General features: G+C 39.8%; 1 protein-coding gene across 1 annotated transcript in view; it reads left to right on the plus strand.

The window, feature by feature from the left end:
- Positions 1-20191, plus strand: part of RNF17 (ring finger protein 17) — a 118980-nt gene that overhangs the window by 71137 nt on the left and 27652 nt on the right. The window contains exons 25-28 of the mRNA XM_067016276.1: positions 8296-8386; positions 9625-9740; positions 11383-11672; positions 12971-13134. Of these exons, the coding sequence (XP_066872377.1) occupies positions 8296-8386; positions 9625-9740; positions 11383-11672; positions 12971-13134 (661 nt within the window). The remainder of the gene's footprint in view (positions 1-8295; positions 8387-9624; positions 9741-11382; positions 11673-12970; positions 13135-20191) is intronic.

The raw sequence follows: 20191 nt of genomic DNA on the forward strand, positions 1-20191 counted from the left end.
GCTGTTCAGTTTTCCCAGCACCATTTATTGAAGAGACTATCCTTTCTCCATTGTATGTTCTTTGCTCCCTTGTTATAAAATAATTTTCCATTTATGTATGGGTTTATTATTGAACTCTCTATTAGGTTCATTGGTTCACGTGTCTGCTCATGTGCCAGTACCATACTGTTTTGATTACTGTAGCTTTGTAGTATAGTTTGAAATCAGAGCGCATGATAACCTCCAGCTTTGTTCTTCTTTCTCTAGATTGTTTTGGACATTTGGGATCTTTTGTGGTTCCATACAAATTTTAGAATTACTTGTTCTAGGACTTCCAATACTATGTTGAATGAAAGTGATGAGAGTGGGCATCCTTGTCTTGTTCCTAATCTTAGAGGAAAAGCTTTCAGCTTCTCACCATTGAGTATGATGTTAGTTATGGGTTTGTCATATATGGCCTTTATTATGTTGAAATACACTCTCTCTATACCCACTTTGTTGAGAGTTTTTATCATAAATGGGTGTTAAATTTTGTCAAATGCTTTTTCTGCATCTATTGAGATGGATTATATGGTTTTATCCTTCATTCTGTTAATGTATATACCACGTCGATTAATTTGTGGGTGCCGGGCCATCCTTACACTGCTGGAATAAATCCACTTGATCGTGATGTATGACCCTTTTAATGTATTGTTTGATAATATTTTGTTGATCTTTGCATCTGTGTTCATCAGAAATATTGACCTGCAGTTTTCTTTTCGTGTGGTGTCCTTGTATGGTTTTGGTGTCAGGGAAATACTGGCTTCATAAAATGTTTTCGGAAGGTTTCTCTCCTCCTCGGTTTTTTGGAAGAGTTTGAGAATTCTTGAAAACATTTTTCTTTGAATATTTGGTAGAATTAACCAGTGAAGTTGTCTACTCCTGGGCTTTTGTTAGTTGGGAGATTTTCTTTTTTATTACAGTTTCAATTCCCTTGCTAGTAATGAGTCTATTCACATTTTCTATTTCTTCATGATTCAGTTGCTAAGATTGTGTGGTTCCAGAAATTTATCCATTTCTCTTAGGTTGTCCATTTTGTTGGCATATAATTGTTAATAGTCTCTTATGATCCTTTGTATTTCTGTGGTATCAGTTGTTAACATCCCCTCTTTCATTTCTGATTTTATTTATTTGAGTCTTTTTTTTTTTTCCTTGGTTAGTCTAGCTAAAGTTTTGTTGATTTTGCTTATCTTTTCAAAGAGGCAGTTCTTAGTTTTGTTGACCGTTTCTTTCTTTTTTTGTGTGTGTGTGTGGTACGCGGGCCTCTCACTGTTGTGGCCTCTCCTATTGCGGAGCACAGGCTCCGGACGCACAGGCTCAGTGGCCATGGCTCACGGGCCCAGCCGCTCTGCGGCATGTAGGATCTTCCCGGACCAGGGCACGAACCCGTGTCCCTTTCATCAGCAGGTGGATTCTCAACCACTGTGCCACCAGGGAAGCCCTTGTTGGCCATTTCTATTGGGTTCTTTTTGGTGGGGGGGTGTCTCTATTTCATTTATTTCTGCTCTGATCTTTATTATTTCGTCCCTGCTACTTATTTTGGGTTTTGTTTATTCTTCTTTTTCTAGTTCTTTTAGGTATAAAGTTGGTTTATTTGAGATTTTTCTTGTTTCTTGAGGTAGGCCTAATTGCTATGAACTTCCCTCTTGGAACTGCTTTTGCTGTGTTTTGTAGATTATTGGTATGTTGTGTTTCTGTTTTCATTTGTCACTAGGTATTTGATTTCTCTGGTGACCTATTGGGTGTGCAGTAGCATGTTGTTTAATCTCCATGCTTTTGTGGTTTTTCGCATTTTTTTCCCTTGTGATTGATTTATAGTTTCATACCATTGTGGTTGGAGAAGATGCTTGATGTGATTTCATTTTCTTGAATTTATTGAGACTTATTTTGTAAACTAACATGTCATCTACCCTGGAGAATGTTACATGTGCACTTGAGAAGAATGTGTATTCTGCTTTTGGATGGAATGTTCTACATATATCTGTTAAGTCCTTGTGGTCTAATGTGTTATTTAAATCTGCTGTTTCCTTACTGGTTTTGGTCTGGATGATCTATCCATTGATGCAAGTGGGGTGTTAATGTCCCTTACCTTTATGGTATTGCTTTCAATTTCTCCCTTTAAGTCCATCAATGTTTGCTTTATATATTTTGGTGCTCCTCTGTTGGGTGCATTTGCATTTATAAATGTTACATCTTCTTGCTGGATTGACTCCTTTATCATTATGTAATGCTCTTCTTTGTCTTTCATTACAATCTTTGTTTTAAAGTCTCTTTTGTCTGATATGAGTATAGCTACTCTGGCTTTCTTTTTATTTCCATTTGCATGAAATATCTTTTTTATAACTTCACTCTCAGTCTGTGTGTGTGCTTTCTTCTGATTAATTTTACTACTTTTTTTTTTTTTTTTTTTCGGTATGCGGGCCTCTCAACTGTTGTGGTCTCTCCCGTTGCGGAGCACAGGCTCCGGACGCGCAGGCTCAGCGGCCATGGCTCACGGGCCCAGCCGCTCCGCGGCATGTGGGATCTTCCCGGACCAGGGCACGAACCCGTGTCCCCTGCATCGGCAGGCGGATTCTCAATCACTGTACCACCAGGGAAGCCCAATTTTACTACTTTTATCTTTTAACCTTTATGCTAGCTTTATAAGTGATTGATCCACTACTTTTGTTATACCATCTTCAGTGAGATTTTTACTTTTGTATGTTTTCTTATTATTAATTAGTGCCATTTCTTTTCAGCTTAAAGAAATCCCTTTAACGTTTCTTGTAGGGCTGGTTTAGTGATGACGAACTCCTTTAACTTTTGCTTATCTGGGAAACTCTTAATCTCTCCTTCAATTCTGAATGAAAACATTGCTGGGTAGAGAATTCTTAGTTGGAAGTTTTTTTCTTTCAGCACTTTGAATAGTCATGCCACTCCCTTCTGGCCTTTAAAGTTGCTGCTGAAAAATCTGCTCTTTGCCTCATGGGGATTCCCGTGTACATAACAAGTTGTTTTTCTCTTGCTGCTTTTAGGATTTTCTCTTTATCCTTAACTTTTACCATTTTAATTATAGTGTGTCTTGATGTGATCCTTTGGGTTCATCTTATTAGAACTCGCTTGGGCTTCCTGGACCTGGGTGTCTGTTTCCTTCCTCAGATTAGGGAAGTTTTAGCCACTATTTCTTCAAATAATTTTTCTGGTCCCTTCTTTCTCTCTTTGTTGTCTTCAGCTTCTAGGACTCCTATAATGCAAATGTTTATTCCACTTGTTGGCTCCAAAATTTCTTAAGTTATCTTCACCTTTTTTTTTTTTTTTTCCATTTTGCTGCTCTGTCTGGGTGAGTTACACTGCTTTGTCTTGTGCTTGCTGAGTCGCTCTTTGTCCTCATCCTGTCTGCTGTTGAACCCCTCTAGTGCATTTTGCATTCAGTTACAACTTCTGTTTGGTTCTTTCTTATATTTTCTGTCTCTATGTTGAAGTTCTCATGGTGTTCATCCATTCTTCTGCGTTTGGTGAGCATTTTTTTTTTTTTTTTTTTTTTTTTTTGCGGTACGCGGGCCTCTCACTGTTGTGGCCTCACCCGTTGCGGAGCACAGTCTCCGGACGTGCAGGCTCAGTGGCCATGGCTCACGGGCCCAGCCACTCCGGGGCACGAACCCGTGTCCCCTGCATCAGCAGTCGGACTTGCAACCACTGCGCCACCAGGGAAGCCCTGGTGAGCATCTTTATGATGATTACTTTTCAGTCTTTACCAGGTCCATTGATTATCTCTGTTTTGTTTAGTTCTTTTTCTGAGGTTTTAATATGTTTTTTTGGTTGGAACATATTCCTCTGTCTCCTCTTTTTGCCTCATTCTCTGTGTGTTCGCATGTATTAGATAAATCAGCTATCTCCCAGTCTTGAAAGAGTGGCCTTATTTAGGAGATGCTCAGTGGGACTCAGGGGTACAGTCCTGCGTGGCCACCACAGCCTGGCACTCAAGGGGTGTCCCCTCGGTGGGCCCTGTTGTGGCAGGGCAGCAGCTGCTGTGGGGTGCTGGTGGGCAGAGGTGTTGCTCACATGGCTGTGAGGCCCAGCTGAGGCAGGGGTGGGCACGGCTCTCAGCAGGGCAGGACCCATTAGTGCTAACAGGTTAGAGGGAGAATTTCATTGCTAGAGATAGCAAGGTAGCCTGAGATCACAAAAAAGGCCCCTGCTAGTGTGTCTCGGTCCCTAGGGGACATCCCAGCTGGTTTCTTCCTCTCCAGCAGATGCTTTAAGATTTAGTAAGTGGGTCCTCTTTGTGTGTGGCTCATGCCCTTTTCAGTCTGGTGTTTTTGCACTTGTTTTTAGGTTGAGTGAGTTTGGGCACAGGCCCTTTAAGGGCAGGTTTTTCTGTTTAATACCAGGCAGGGCCCTGTGGGGCTCCCGGGCACAAAGACTTTCAGTGTCGCCCATTTCTTTGATTACAGGAAATAGCTTTCATTTGACCTCCATGATCTGAGTTCCAATGGGCATATTCAAGCAGTTGTTAATTAGGGAAGGGAGGGGATGCGAGACCAGGAAAAAACAGTGAAGAGATACAGTAGTGCAGCCTTGGGGCAAGGTCTTGTTTCCCCATCAGTGGATAAACAACAATATCTTTGAGCTGTTTTGGAGATACTGAAACCCCCTCCAGGTGGGAGAAGTTAACGATTAATGATGGTATGCTGCCCACAAGCCTGTAGACCCCAGACCAGTTGGAACCTGTGAAGGTTGATGATGCTGATGCTGACTTTTGTTACTACCAGCCCATCAGAAGGATGTCCATGAGCTGATCATGCCCTCTGATCGATTTTTTTTTTTGGCTGCGTCGGGTCTTCATTGCTGCATGTCGGCTTTTCTCTAGTTGCGGCGGGCAGGGGCTACTCTTCATTACAGTGCACAGACTTCTCATTGTGGTTTCTCTTGTTGCAGAGCATGGGCTCTAGGTGTGTGGGCTTCAGTAGTTGTGGCACACGGGCTCAGTACTTGTGGCTTGCAGGCTCTAGAGCGCAGGCTTAGTAGTTGTGGCTCATGGGCTTAGTTGCTCCACTGCATGTAGTATCTTCCTGGACCAGGGCTCGAACCTGTGTCCCCTGCATTGGCAGGTGGATTCTTAACCACTGCACCATCAGGAAAGCCCTGAACCATTACTATAAAACTTCTCACTATCCTCCCCAAGTTGGAACACATAGTTTTTCGAGGCAGTAGCCCTCTGTTTCCCCCTTTGCTTGGCAAAGTAATAAAGCTGTCCTTTTCTACTTCACCCAAAACTCTGTCTCCAAGATTCAGTTCAGCATCAGTGTACAGGGAAGCTGAGCGAATCAGCATCATGTTCTCTGCAGTTCTGTAGTTTTCCTGGTCATATTCCCTATTGGTTTTCAAAGCCAGGTGTTCTGGGGACTCTGTGCTGTACAGGATCTAGAGGTCGTGATGCCAAGTGAAGGGTATTTCCTGTAATCAAAAAACTGGGGGACACAAAGTGTTTGTGCCCAGGAACCCTCCAGGGCCCTTCTCAGTATCAGTTGGCATGTCTCATGTGGAGCTCAGGTCCTCCCTCCTTTGTGGTCCCCCCGATTCTGGATCGCTGCAGCTGGGGCGTGGGTGTTTCCTTGGCGAGAATGTGTCTCTGTCTCTCCTCCCTATCTTGATGCTGTCCTTTTACCCTTTGTTGTGGAGGCTCTGTGCATTGATAGAACGGAATTCTATCAGTCCCTTAATTGTACCCAATATTGTAGAGCAGCAGTCTCCAACCTTTTTGGCACCAGGGACCAGTTTCATGGAAGACAGTTTTTCCATGGCTGGGGTGGGGTGGGTGTGTATTTCAGGTGATAATGCAAGCGATGGTTCAGGTGGTAACATGAGCGATGGGCAGAGGCCGCTGACACTTTGCTTGCTCGCCCACCACTCACCTCCTGCTGTGCGGCCCGCTTCCTAACAGACTGCAGGCTAGTCCGCACCCTGGGGGCTGGGGAGCCCTCTTGTAGAGAGTGCATTCCTTTTGACACCTTGAATTATGTCTTATGGACTGTAGTGGAATACCACCGTTTCAAGAGTCTAACAATAGCTAACCTTAAGCATGTCTAGACCCTGTATTAATTGCCTTAACAGGCATTATTTTACTTAATCATCACAGCAGACCTTTAAGCTATAGATAAAAACTATTATTTAAAGAAAAGGAAATTGAGTCTTCAAGAGGTTAAATATTTAATAATCCAGAGTAATACATCAAAGTGTTGAACTAGGATTATAAAAGTTCTGATTCTGGAACCGGAGTTCTAACCACTATGCTTTACTACCCTTCTGAGAAATCTTTTTTATAGATTTCTTTTTGTTGTGGTAAAATATGCATTAACATAAAATTTATCATTTTTAAGTGTACAGTTCCATGGCTTTAAGTAATGGAACCTTTACCACTGTCCATCTCCAGAACTTTTTTATCTTTCTCATGTGAAACAGTTTTATGGATACATGCCATAGATTTTTTGAAATGCTGTAAATACGTTCAGATGTTCAAAAGTTAATATTTTAAAATGTGTATTCTTTTTTTTTTTTTTTTTTTTGTGATATGCGGGCCTCTCACCGTTGTGGCCTCTCCCGTTGCGGAGCACAGGCTCCGGACGCGCAGGCGCAGCGGCCATGGCTCACGGGCCCAGCCGCTCCGCGGCACGTGGGATCCTCCCGGACTGGGGCACGAACCCGTGTCCCCTGCATCGGGAGGCGGATTCTCAACCACTGCGCCACCAGGGAAGCCCTAAAATGTGTATTCTTAATAAATCATAGGAAAACTTTATTGATGTATGTATGCTGATACTATCTGTATACCATCATAAATAAAAAACAGTAACTAATTCAAGACATCACTGATACTATAAACTTCTCAGCTCATAGGAACACTGTTTGGGCTTCTTAATAAATAGTTTTACTAAATCCTATTTGGTCAAACTACATACACAGGTGATTTCTTTAGTTCATTCACATAAACCATTTAATGTGAAAGGATTGGCCACATTGGTTATTTAGTCAGAGGATGGGGCAGCTCTAATGAAACTCCTCATCTAGAAGCCATTTCTAGAGAGCCTTCAGAGCCTGCAGTATTTACTTGTAATCTCTTTAGTGGTACTAGTTCTTTATTCTTCGGGGGAGGATTTGATGGTTAGAAACATCTAAAGTCACTCAGGGGCTTCCCTGGTGGCGCAGTGGTTGCGAATCCGCCTGCCGATGCAGGAGACACGGGTTCGTGCCCTGGTCCGGGAAGATCCCACATGCCGCGGAGCAACTAAGCCCCTGAGCCATGGCCGCTAGGCCTGCGCGTCCGGAGCCTGTGCTCCGCAACGGGAGAGGCCACACAGTGAGAGGCCCGCATACCGCAAAAAAAAAAAAAAAAAAAAGTCACTCAGTTTCAACTTCACAAGCTAAAATAGATGATGAAGTTGATACTCTGCCCTTCATTGATCTGTCAAATATTTACTGAACACTTTTTACCATGAATATTAAAAATAAATTTTCTAAAAATAATTGAGGCTAATATTCATGGGTAGTAATTCATATTAGCTTTAAATTCCAGAAAAAAATCTTCCAAAAATATTTGGGCCGAGGAATCATCATTGCAAAGGGACTGTTCTCTTTGTATTTCCATTGAATATTTTTGGCACGCCTTCTGTGAGCTGGGCGGTGGAGATGTGGTGGACATGACACATACAACACGTACTATACAGATGACCCTTAACTCAGGTTTGAACTGCACGGGCCCTCTTTTACGTAAATGGTAAATGCGTACTATGGCACTACACGTCCGTGGTTGGTTGTATCTGGATGCAGAACTGTAGATAACGCAGGGCCAATTGTGAAGTTACACACAGGTGTCTGACTGCACGGGGGGGGGGGTCCGCACCCCTGACCCCCACATTGTTCAAGAATCAAATGTGTGTACACATAACACACAATACATTATCCCTGCTCTCTGAGTTTATAGTGTAGTTAGCATATATGAAATGTATATAATAGCTTTAAAAAACTTAAAACTCATCTACGTTTTTCAGAGTTCTCAGTGTAGCTTCAGAACAGATGTACATAAATAACTTAGCATGTAATTTGGGCTGTAGCTACAACAGAGGGATGAATAAAAGGCTGTGAAAATGGGGAACAAAATTGTGAGAATAATACGAAGCCATGATTACACTGACTTCTCACTGCATATGTAGTTGGTTGAAATATATTTGTATATGATGGTTCTTTTATGTTTCTATATCCTGTGCTATTTGTTATAAAACACGTTGTCACCTTTTGTTTTAGACCAGCTGGTGGTAGTGACAAGTGGACAGCGACAGCCTGTGACTGTCTCTCAGCGCACCTCACTGGCACCGTGGCAACCATCATCATACAGGTGCGTGAACAGGTTCAGTAGCTGTGTACTGGTTATTTCATTGACATTTTCTACAAGACCGTTTATTTTGTTGAGAAAATAATAGTAAGCTTTTTGGATTTTTTTTTTTTGGCTGCGTGGCATGTGAGATCTTAGTTCCCTGACCCGGGATCGAACCTGTGCCCCCTGCAGCGGAAGCGTGGCGTCCTAACCACTGGACCGTCAGGGAATTCCCTATTTGGATATTTTTTTTGCAACCCTTTTTTGGTCTTCAGGTTATCATGCTTGTTTGGGAATTCTCTGGCACTCCAGTGGTTAGGACTCCATGCTTTCACGGCCAAGGGCGCGGGTTCTATCCTTGGTCGGGACACTAAGATCCTGCAAGCCGCACTTCTTGGCCAATAAAAAACACTGTAACACCTGTTTCATAATAGATATGTACTGTAAATGATTATATGAGTGAATCAAAACATTTCTAAACTAGTATTCTTGAGTTGATAATTTGCATATTAAAAACCAGAAGGTAATGTATGCTAGAGTGCAGTTCTGAAGCCTTTGATATTCTTTACAAATTGGTAGTTAGGCTTCTAGTGAAATCATATTAACTGTACATCATAAAAGGTGTTTGTATGAGTGCCGATTTGAGAAGAGGATGCATACATAGGACATGTCCTTTCAGAACACTAAGAAATATTCCTTGTCTCCTTAACTTTTTTCTAATTTGATACATTTTATTGCATTAATGATTAGAATTTTCTTGTAAGTAATTCTTTCCATGTTAGTTTTTTCTTTGTGTACTTTCCCCATTTTTATAATTCCATATAAAACAGAATATATGTTTTGTAGTTCTTTCTTTGGTTTTTCACAGGAGAAAAAAGGCACACCTGTGAAAGTATAGATTTTAGTTCTCTAATGACAAAGAATTCAGGAGAATAGAGAACTTGTCATTGAGGATGTTTTCCTCCCTCCCCAGTCTGGGATGGAAAACAGTTTTCAGTCGTCCTTTTTTCTCCTCCACTTGGTATTTTTCACCTGGACAGTGAAGTCTTCCTGATAGACTTCACAAAACAACTGTCTTTCTCTGTTGGCTGTCTTCCATGCTGTTTTCTCTCTGATATGTTCCGATATCAAAATTACTTGGTTGGGAATTTTTCTTTCTGGCATGGAGAAATGTGGAGGGGATACCTGTGAAAAGTGTAATGTTTATACGAAGTTGCATTTTTGTGTCTCATATTTACTCTGCTCTTAAATCACTGCAGGAAAACAACACAACATGGCCATTACCTGTGAAAATTTTCTGCAGAGATGAAGGAGGAAAGTGTGTTGATGTTTCCAAATATTTGATTAAAAGGGGTTTGGCTTTGAGAGAAACGAGGTATAGACTATTTTTTTTAAAACATCATTTTGTGATGGAGGCTTCTTATTTGTCTGCGTAAATCTTCGTATCTGTGTGTGCTCAGACCTGAATGCCCTTGTTTGCTCTTAAAAATGATTTATAACATCCTGAGGAGCCAGCTTAGAAGTAAATTCATTCAGAATTGCTAAATGTTTAAATCCCTTGACATTTTTGCTTTTATACTTTCCCCTTTGCTCTGGTATTTATCAATACGTTTTAAACCAAAGGAAAAGAGAATTTACACAGTGGGTACCAGATCTGAACCCTTTGGCCTCATTTGCTTAGGCAGAAATGTTTAAGCTTTATGTTGGAAATTCTGGTAGGTATATACCAAAATATATTTGTGTGATATAGGTAGCAAATGAGTAGAAATGGGTAGCCAAAAAAAGTAATTGAACAATATTTACATGTAAAGATCCTTTCAGATACTAAATCTGGGGTTTAAATACCTTTGGTCCAAGGGGAGAAGGATCAGAATATCACTGTAGCCCTAGTTTCCTCTTTTTATCTTTTTCCTTCTAGAGGTAGAGGTATATTAGAATTGCAGATACATGTTCCAAGTGGTCACCTTCTACCATACATGGCCAGCTCTCTTTTTTTATCTTAGATTATTATACCTTACCTTATTTGGATCAGGACCCCAATCTTGATGAAATGGAAGGAGAATGAGAGATCAGAAATAATACGGAACCTGAGGTAGTTGGCCTGGTGTGGTAGATGCTGACTTCACTGCCTGGGCCTTTGCAGAGAGCCAGGCCCTGCATCTACTCCTGCATTCACTGACTTCAGGCTAACACAGTTCCTCGCTGAAAGAAATGTTAAAGTGAAAAATGCTGGGCAAGTTTATATTAACTAACAATATCTACCACTAAGTTAATGTTCTTTTCTACTTTTCTGGCACTAAAACTACTACCTCAAGGCTGGGGGTGATGAGGGAGCAGTGTTAGTTGAGGAATTATGCAGCTATTATCTTATCAGTGTTTATTTCCTTTTGAAAGAAAATACAGGAAAGTGGAAGAAACAAAACTCTGCCGTAATTTTTCTAACATAAACAATGTTAATATTTCCTTCTAGGGTTTTTTATAGGCATGTTTTTTTAATTGGAAGGGAATAACAGGAAGTAAAGCAATTATGAATGAATGTAGCATGTTACCACTAACACTTAATATCTGAATAGTGTGGAAAAACTATTTTTTAAGGGACTCATTATCTTTGTATTATTTTATGAATGTTGATAACTTGCCACATGTATGATCTGTCTTTGGGCTAAATTAGAATCAGCTTGAATCAGCTGTATTTCCCAATAACATCTAGTTAGTTGTATGATACTTGGGATATACTTAATAGATTTTAAGAGAGAATAGCATGTAAATATGGGATAGTAATTTAATGCATTTAAGTGAAATTATATTGCTTTATTATCATTAAACTCATGCATAATTTAAAATAATTTTCATTATAACTTAAAGTATGCTCATTTTTATGTAACAAATTAGACTAGGATATCCTAGATTACTTAGACTAATCCTTCAAGTATATTTGAAGGATTCTTTTTATATTGTTTTCCCAGAATTTTTTTATCTGCTCATGGTTAGATCTATTCTTTTTTTGCATGTTACAGAACTAATAAATTAGATAACAGCTATTCATTATCCCAGAAGCCTCTGGAAATCCCACTGGTACAAGAAGAGTCAGTGGTTACTAAGTGTATTAAAATTAACTCTGACCCTGACAAAAAAGCTGCTGATATTCTCAGTGAACACGAGGTGTCTGAATTTAAGGAGAAAATTCTAGAACCAGGAACCACTGGATGCTATAAACCACCAGCTATTCCTAACCAGAAAGTATTTGAGGCAGTAGTCAGCTGCATTGGTGATGATGGAACTATATTTGTGGTACCTAAATTATCAGGTAAGATCTTTCACATTATGCAGTATTCTGTAAAAGTGGTTACTTTTACTACTAGAGAATTTTAATTGGAAGGGAATAGCTCTAGTAAAATAGACATGGATTGAAATTCCTTGGGCAGATATTTAACCTTTCTGAACCTCTTTTTCACTGAGTTGTTGTGAGGTTTGAATGAAATAATTCATGAAAAGTGCTTTGCACGATGCCTAGCACATGAAAATCATTTATTGAGACATTGGGAATGGATAAACATTGGGCCTAAGATAAGCATGGGGGGACAGGTTCCAGTTATACAAGTTTGGAGGCTCTATAAGAAAAAAGAATACAAACGTTTATATTTGTTTAGAAGTGAGAAAAGAAGTCACAACAAATGACTGGAGAGTCAGGGCCATTTGAGATTCAGGTCCTTCCTGAGATCTCTTTCGCTTATATACTAACGCTTCCTTTCTGCAACCTGAGTGTGTCCAGGACACTTGATGACTCACAGCAGCTCTAGCTTTCACGGGACTTAAGCTCCGTTAGTTTCATAGTAAGTCCACCTATGGATAGGGGTATGGGGGCTACGAATTGGTTGAAATTTTTGTCTCATGTGTTGATCTGCTAAATACTGTTTTTTAATTTGAAAACCAGACTAAATCTGTGTAATTGGCTATTCTAGAAGTGAGTAGTGTTTCAGACCTCTAGCAACAGTGCTTAATCCAGAAACTTTGCTTGACGTATGTAAATAATCATAGCTAGAACTGGTTGCCAGATGCCTTACTTCCAGCCGCCTGCAATACTGATAATGTGGGCTAGCACTATTACACCCAGTTTACAGAAGAACAGACTGAGGCTTATGCCCAGGAGCTCGCAACTAAAGTAGTAGAACTTATAGGAACTGACACCAGAGCTTGCCCTCTCTGGCGTCAGTTAATGGGCATATAAATTTACTGTGGAAATCATGAGCCAGCTAGCAGGAAGTAGTATTAGAATTTTAATATTATACCCACAGCACTATGCTGTGTCTAAGCATCAAATAACAAAGAGCTTTTAATGAGTCTTGCACTTCCAAAATAATGCTTGCGTTGGTAACCATAGATCAGAATAATAATTTACATGTTGTTAGTCAGTAGTATGTTTTGAAACATATTGAAGCTATTGACTAAATTAGATTTTTATTAAAGCTCTATTATGTGGGGACTGATTTTTAATTCCTTTTAATGTGATCTAAGTGATGAAGTTACTAAAGTTTGATGATGACTTCATTTGAAAATGGTAGGGAATTTTTCCTAAATGCTTTCTATTTTTCATAATTTCTTCAGAATTTGAACTAATAAAAATGATGAATGAAATTCAAAGTAATTTAAAATGCCTTGGTCTTTTGGAGCCTTATTTCTGGAGAAAGGGAGAAGCTTGTGCAGTAAGGGGATCAGATACTTTGTGGTATCGAGGCAAAGTAATGGAAGTCATTGGCGGCACTATCAGGGTGAGTCTGAAATTCTTCTGTGACTATTTTAAAGCTAAGTGCTATAACATTAGGAGGTCTTTCAAGTTCAGATACATGAAATTTTGATTAAAACATCTTCTTATGAGTTCATTCATGTAGGAGAATCACTTAGATGCATTATATATTTATTTGTAATAAGAATTCCTCTTTTAATTTTCAAGTATATTTATTAACCTGAATAACAAAAAAATATTTCCAGGTAGGGATTTTTACCACTGAAACTTTAATGGTGCCACTTATTTGTAATTGGCAGCCTTATTTGTGTGCATGGTGCTAAGTGAAACAACTTATTTTCCAGTATATTCTATATCTCCTTAGTAAATTTGTTTACAGGACCCCCTAATTTACCCTTTCACATTAGGGTTAATTTACCCTTTCCAGAATACTAAGAATAGTACTTGAGTTTCATCTAAAATCTTCAGAAAGAGCTGCATACAGTTGACCCTTGAACAGCACTAGGGCTGGGGAGCTGACACTCTGTGTAGCTGACCTGAGTATAATTTATATCATTCTTCCATGTCCACGGTTCTGTGTCGCGGACTCAATCAGCTGTGGATCGTGTAGTCCTGTAGTAGGTTTTTACTGAAAGAAATCCATGTGTAAGTGGACCCTCATAGTTTAAACCCGTGTTATTCAGGGGTCAACTGTACTTTGAAAATATGTGTATATAAAAATATAGATGGAAAATGCCTCCATTTACATTGTTCTTTAAGTATAACAGTGAAATCAAGAGACATGCAGCCTGTGAAGATTTTGGTTTTAGGAGGGGAGGAAAAATTAAGAAGAGAAGTCTTTTGTTAATACTTGCACAGGAGATTATTATCTATTTGATGATGATACTAACAGTAACATAGCACTTCAGGTTTCTAAGCTTTTTCCACATATGCGCATTCATATTTTCTTATATGTTTCCAACTATCATAGATGTAGATTACTATTCCCATATTACCAGTAAGAAAATTGAAGTTTATGTTCAGTGATGTGCCCGAGGTCAACATGTCAGTGGGTGGTGGTACTGGAATTCATATCTAAGCATCTGATTCCAAAATTTCTGATCTAAGCATTGTGCTTTTTGTGCTGGAACACAGACTTTACAGGGTTTTTTTTTTCCTGGAAAGTATCTTTTTATCTTAAAAAATTTGTATTGCAGTATAGTTGATTTACAATGTTGTGTTAGGTTCAGGTGTACAGCAAAGTGATTTAGTTATACATATACATTTATTTATTTTCATAGGTTTTTTAAAAAAAATTTATTTTATTTATTTATTTTCAGCTGTGTTGGGTCTTTGTTGCTGCACACGGGGTTTCTCTAGTTGCCGAGAGTGGGTACTACTCTTTGTGGAGGTGTGCGGGCTTCTTACTGTGGTGGCTTCTCTTGTTGCAGAACACACGCTCTAGGCGCGTGGGCTTCAGTAATTGTAGCACACGGGCTCAGTAGTTGTGGCTCGTGGGCTCTAGAGCCACAGTCTCAGTAGTTGTAGCACACGGGGCTTAGTTGCTCTACAGCATGTGGGATCTTCCCAGACCAGGGATTGAACTCGTGTCCCTTGCGTTGGCAGGTGGATTCTCAACCACTGTGCCACCAGGGAAGCCCTTCATAGGTTTTTAATAGAAGTAAGATGGTTTCAAATTTTGGGTTAATATTTAGGTATATGGATACTCAACAGATTCATGTGTTTATATGCAAATAGTCTATTTTCACATACATTTGAATTGTTCAGGTAACTCTTTTCTGATATAAAAGTAAATTGAAATTCAATTTTCATTAAGTTATTATAATTCATAATCTTTACATATATAGGATCCAAATAAGATACTGGTGAACTATATTTTTTTTCATACTTTCTAACATCTCTGTTTTTTAAATTTGAGAGTATTTTGATATTTTAATCATTCTGAATTTTTTTCTATGCATTTCACATATACACAATAAATTTTTCATTCCTTAACCTGATATCTTTCAAGGTTGTCCTATGATCCACATTAAGAAATAGACATTAGGGCTTCCCTGGTGGCGCAGTGGTTGAGAATCCGCCTGCCGATGCAGGAGACACGGGTTCGTGCCCCGGTCCAGGAAGATCCCACATGCCACGGAGCGGGTGGGCCCGTGAGCCATGGCCGCTGAGCCTGCGCGTCCAGAGCCTGTGCTTCGCAACGGGAGAGGCCACAACAGTGAGAGGCCACAACAGTGAGAGGCCCGCATATCACAAAAAAAAAAAAAAAAAAAAAAAAAAGAAATAGACATTACATGTAATTGTACTTACCCTAACAACCTGTAATGTACTCAGATATTTTTTATTCAATTCTGTTTTTCTTTTAATGCTGACTGCCAAGACAGCCCAATTAAACAGTGATAATGTTAATTTAATTAAATTGGGGTAATAGAAGTAACTTACCGACATTCCTAATTCTTGAAACAATTTAGAAACTGAATTATCAAAATTAAGTAAAGCATTTTAAAAAATGGACTGTTGAGAGCTTCTAGTTTCTGGTTCCACATTTAAGAAGCTTTGCAGGTGCCACACCATCCTAACAGCAAGTAAAAAGCTGAACAAACTGAAAAATCTGTAACTCTTGTATGTGTAAGAGAGGGAGTACAAAGGGCAAACCACTGCCCTAGAGAGTCAGGTGAATCTAGGGAGTCACAGCTTATGGGAGCAGAGACTGACGACCAGAACTTTAATGGAAGAATTGCTGGAATTTTTTTTTTTTTTGCCTCACCTCATGGCTTGTGAGATCTTAGTTCCCCAACCGGGGTTGAACCCGGGCCCTCGGCAGTGAGAGCCTAGAGTCTTAATCTTAACCATTGGACTGCCGGGGAATTCCCAAGAATTGCTGGAATTTAGTGTGGACAACTCTGAGAGGCAAAAACTCCAGGGAACCCAGTCATCAGAAGGTTCCACACAGTTCTGTGAGATTTATCTCCAAGAGCTTGACCAGGTTCTCACATAAATATCAGAGATGCTTCCAGCAGGGGAAGGAGAAAAGGAACCATTTTGAAATATGCTGGAGCATTCTGTTTTTCTTAATAAGGCCTGCACTCAGGAGAGAGTACTTAAGTAGGGCCTAAGCATCTGGGGTATTATCAGAGCCTAATCAACCTAGGGGAAAGGAAATTACCCAATTCCAGTTAACTCTGGCTTTCCACATTGGAAAAAGACCCAACTCCATCTCACTATATCATCCTTTCCCACTTTAGGAAGTAGAGCAAAAAACTGAGAAACACTTGTGAAGTTCACAGTCTGAAAGCCACAACGGTGAGAGGCCCATGTACCGCGAAAAAAAAAAAAAAAGACTTGAACATAAGACCTGAAGCCATAAAACTCCTAGAAGAAAACATAGCCAATAAGTTCCTTGAGATACATAGGTATTGGTGATAATTTTTTGGATGTGACACCAAAAGCAAAGGCAACAAAAACAAAAATTAACAAGGTGGACTACATCGAACTAAAAAGCTTCTGCACAGCAAAGGAAACAATCAACAAAATGAAAAAGCAACATACTGAATGGAAGAAAGTATTTCTAAATCATATATCTGAGAAGGGGTTGATATCCAAAATATATAAAGAACTCATGAAGCTCAAGCCCAGAAATAAACCCAATTAAGGTCAATCTGTGACAAAGGAGGCAAAAATATACATTGGAGAAAAGACAGTCTCTTCAACAAGTAAGTGGTGCTGGGAAAACTGGACAGCTACACGTAAAAGAATGAAATTAAAACATTCCCTAACACCATATACAAAAATAAAGTCACAGTGGATTATAGACCTAAATGTAAGACTGGATACTATAAAACTCCTAGAGGAAAACATAGGCAGAACACTATAATGTAAATTGCAGCAATATTTTTTGGATCTGTCTCCTTAAACAAAGGAAATAAAAGCAAAAATAGGGGCTTCCCTGGTGGCACAGTGGTTAAGAATCCGCCTGCCAATGCAGGGTACACAGGTTCGAGCCCTGGTCCGGGAAGATCCCACGTGCCGCGGAGCAACTAAGCCCATGCACCACAGCTACTGAGCATGTGCTCTAGAGCTTGCAAGCCACAACTGCTGAGCCTACAAGCCACAACTACTGATGCCCACTTACCTAGAACCTGTGCTCTGCAACAAGAAAAGCCACCGCAATGAGAAGACTGCGCACCGCAATGAAGAGTAGCCCCCCCACCCCACTTTTGCACAGAGAAGGAAACCATTGACAAAACAATCTACTGAATGGGAGAAAATATTTGCAAATAATCTGACTGATAAGGGATTAATATCCAACAGCTCATACAATATAAGTAATATAAACAGCTGTTTATAATATAAACAGCTCATAGGACTCAACATCAAAAAAAACAACCTGAAACTAACACAACATTGTATATCACCTATACCCCAATAAAAATTAAACAACCTGATTTTAAAATGGTCAAAAGAACTGAATAGACGTTTTTCCGAAGAGGAAATGCAAATGGCCAGCAGGCACACGCAGAGATGCTCAACGTCACTAATCATCAGGGAAATGCAAATCAAAATCACCTCATACCTGTTAGACGGCTGTTATCAAAAAGACAACCAGTAACAAGCGTTGGTGAGGATGTGGAGCATAGAGAACTCTCATATGCTGTTGGTATGGTGAATTGATGCAGCCACTGTGGAAAACAGTATGGAAGATCCTCAGAATATTAAAAATAGAACTGTATGACCCAGTTATACCACGTATGGGTGTTTATCTAAAGAAAACAAGAACACTAACTTGAAAAGATAATATGCTCCCCCGTGTTCATTGCAACATTATTCACAACAGCCAAAATATGGAAGCAACCTAAGTGTCCATTAATGGATGAATGGGTAAAGAAATTGTGGTGTGTGTGTGTGTGTGTGTGTGTGTGTGTATAATGGAATGTTATTCAGTCATAAAAAAGGAAATCTTGTGATTTGTGAAAACATGGATGGCATAGACCTTGAAGGCATTATGCTAAGTGAAATAAGTCAGACAGAGAAAGACAAATACTTAATGATCTCCCTTTTGTGTGGGATCTAAAAACTAAACAACAAAAATTGAGATAGAGAACAGATTGGTGATGGTCAGAGGGAGGATGGGCAAAACGGGTGAAGTGGGTTAAAAAGTACAAAGTTCCAACTCTAAATAATTCGTGGAGATATGCTGTGCAGCATGGCAACTATAATTAATAATCACGTACATGTGAGAGGTGCTAAAAGTAGATCTTAAACGTTCTTATCACATAAAAAATGTTTTGTGACTCTGGTGACGGATGTTAACTAGATTTATTGTGATCATTTTGCAATATATGCAAATGTCAAATCATTACATTGTATACCTGAAACTAATGTTATAGGTCATATCTAAATTTAAAATATTAGGCATACTGAAAGGCAGAAACACAATTTGAAAAGACATAGCAAGCATCAGAACCAGACATGGCAGGGATGTTAAAGTTATCAGAACAGGAACTTAAAACAGCTATGGTTAATATGCTAAGGGCTCTAATGGATAAAGTAGACAACATGAAAGAACAGATGGGCAATGTAAGCAGAGAGATGGAAATACCAAGGAAGATCCTTTGCTTTGCTTGTTAGTAGACTGGCCACAGCTGAGGAAAAAAATCTCTGTGCTAGAGGATATAGATAGATAGAAATCTCTAAAACTGAAAAGTAAAGAGAAAAACTGAAAAAAACAGAACCAAATACCCAAGAACTGTGGAATGGCTACAAGGGTATAACATACAGATAATGAAAATACCAGAAAGTGAAGAGAGAAGAAAAATTATTACTGAGAATTTCCCCAAATTAATGTCAAACAGCAAACCATAGATCCTGGAGCTCAGAGAACACCAAGCGAATAAATGCAAAAGAAACCATCTGTCTTTTCAAATGACAGAAAGTCAAAATTACAGAAAAAATCCTGAAAGAAGCCAGAGGAATAAACCACCTCACTTACAGAGGAGCAAAGATAAGAAATTACATCCAGCTTCTCCTCAGAAACTATGCAAGAAGCAAGAAGAGAGTGGGTTGACTCATAAGCCAGTAATTTGAGAGGCACGTGTCAGTAGAAAGGAAAGGTGAGGGCTTCCCTGGTGGCACAGTGGTTGAGAGTCCGCCTGCTGATGCAGGGGACATGGGTTCGTGCCCTGGTCCGGGAAGATCCCACGTGCCGCGGAGCGGCTGGGCCCGTGAGCCATGGCCACTGAGCCTGTGCGTCCGGAGCCTGTGCTCCGCAATGGGAGAGGCCACAACAGTGAGAGGCCCACGTACCACAAAAAAAAAAAAAAAAGAAAGGAAAGGTGAGCTTTAATCAGAAAAGCCAGCAATCTGAGGAGAAGGTGGGCTTGTGTCCAGAAACCAACTCCTAAGATTCTGCTCAGCCGGGACAGTTTTTAAAGGGGAAAATGGGGGTGTGGGGAACAATCTCAGTGAATCATCGAGGCAGGAGGCTGGCTTCTACATGATTCTGCATTGCATGCAGGCTGGCTGACTCTCTTCAGATGTTATATTGCCCGAGTGATCTGCCTGCAGGATTGTTTAGGGAGGCTGTTGGGGGTAGGGGAGGACCTAGTCATATTTTTAACTGCTTAATTCTTCATTCTTCTTTTCATCTAGAAAAAGAATCACCAGGTTAGACAAGGCATGGTATGCATTCAGAAGAGCACATGTCAGGAGTCAGGTTAAATTGCCTAGTGATCTCATTCCTGTAATTAGGTTCTTTTAAGGTTAGAGGGGCACGGAAATATGCAAATGGGAAAGGGGCAAAAGAGCTGCTTTCAGTCTTTCATTTCAAGTGCTGTTTGCCAATGTTAGTCAAGTTTACCTAAAACCTCTGACATAAACCTCTCTGACATAATAATTAACTTGTTTATTGGAAAGTAAGTTGAGCAGCTGCAGCCACTGATGTAGGAAGAATGTTTTCCCCACCTCTTCCAGCTAAGAGAACAATGCAAATTGGGTAGAAATCACAGTGTAAGTTTAGCACTTTGGTTCACCCAGAATAGTCCCTCATTTTATACTAATTGAATAAAGAAATAAATGAATCAATT

Source organism: Kogia breviceps, chromosome 16 (genome assembly GCF_026419965.1).
Source record: "Kogia breviceps isolate mKogBre1 chromosome 16, mKogBre1 haplotype 1, whole genome shotgun sequence".
Taxonomy (NCBI): domain Eukaryota; kingdom Metazoa; phylum Chordata; class Mammalia; order Artiodactyla; family Physeteridae; genus Kogia; species Kogia breviceps.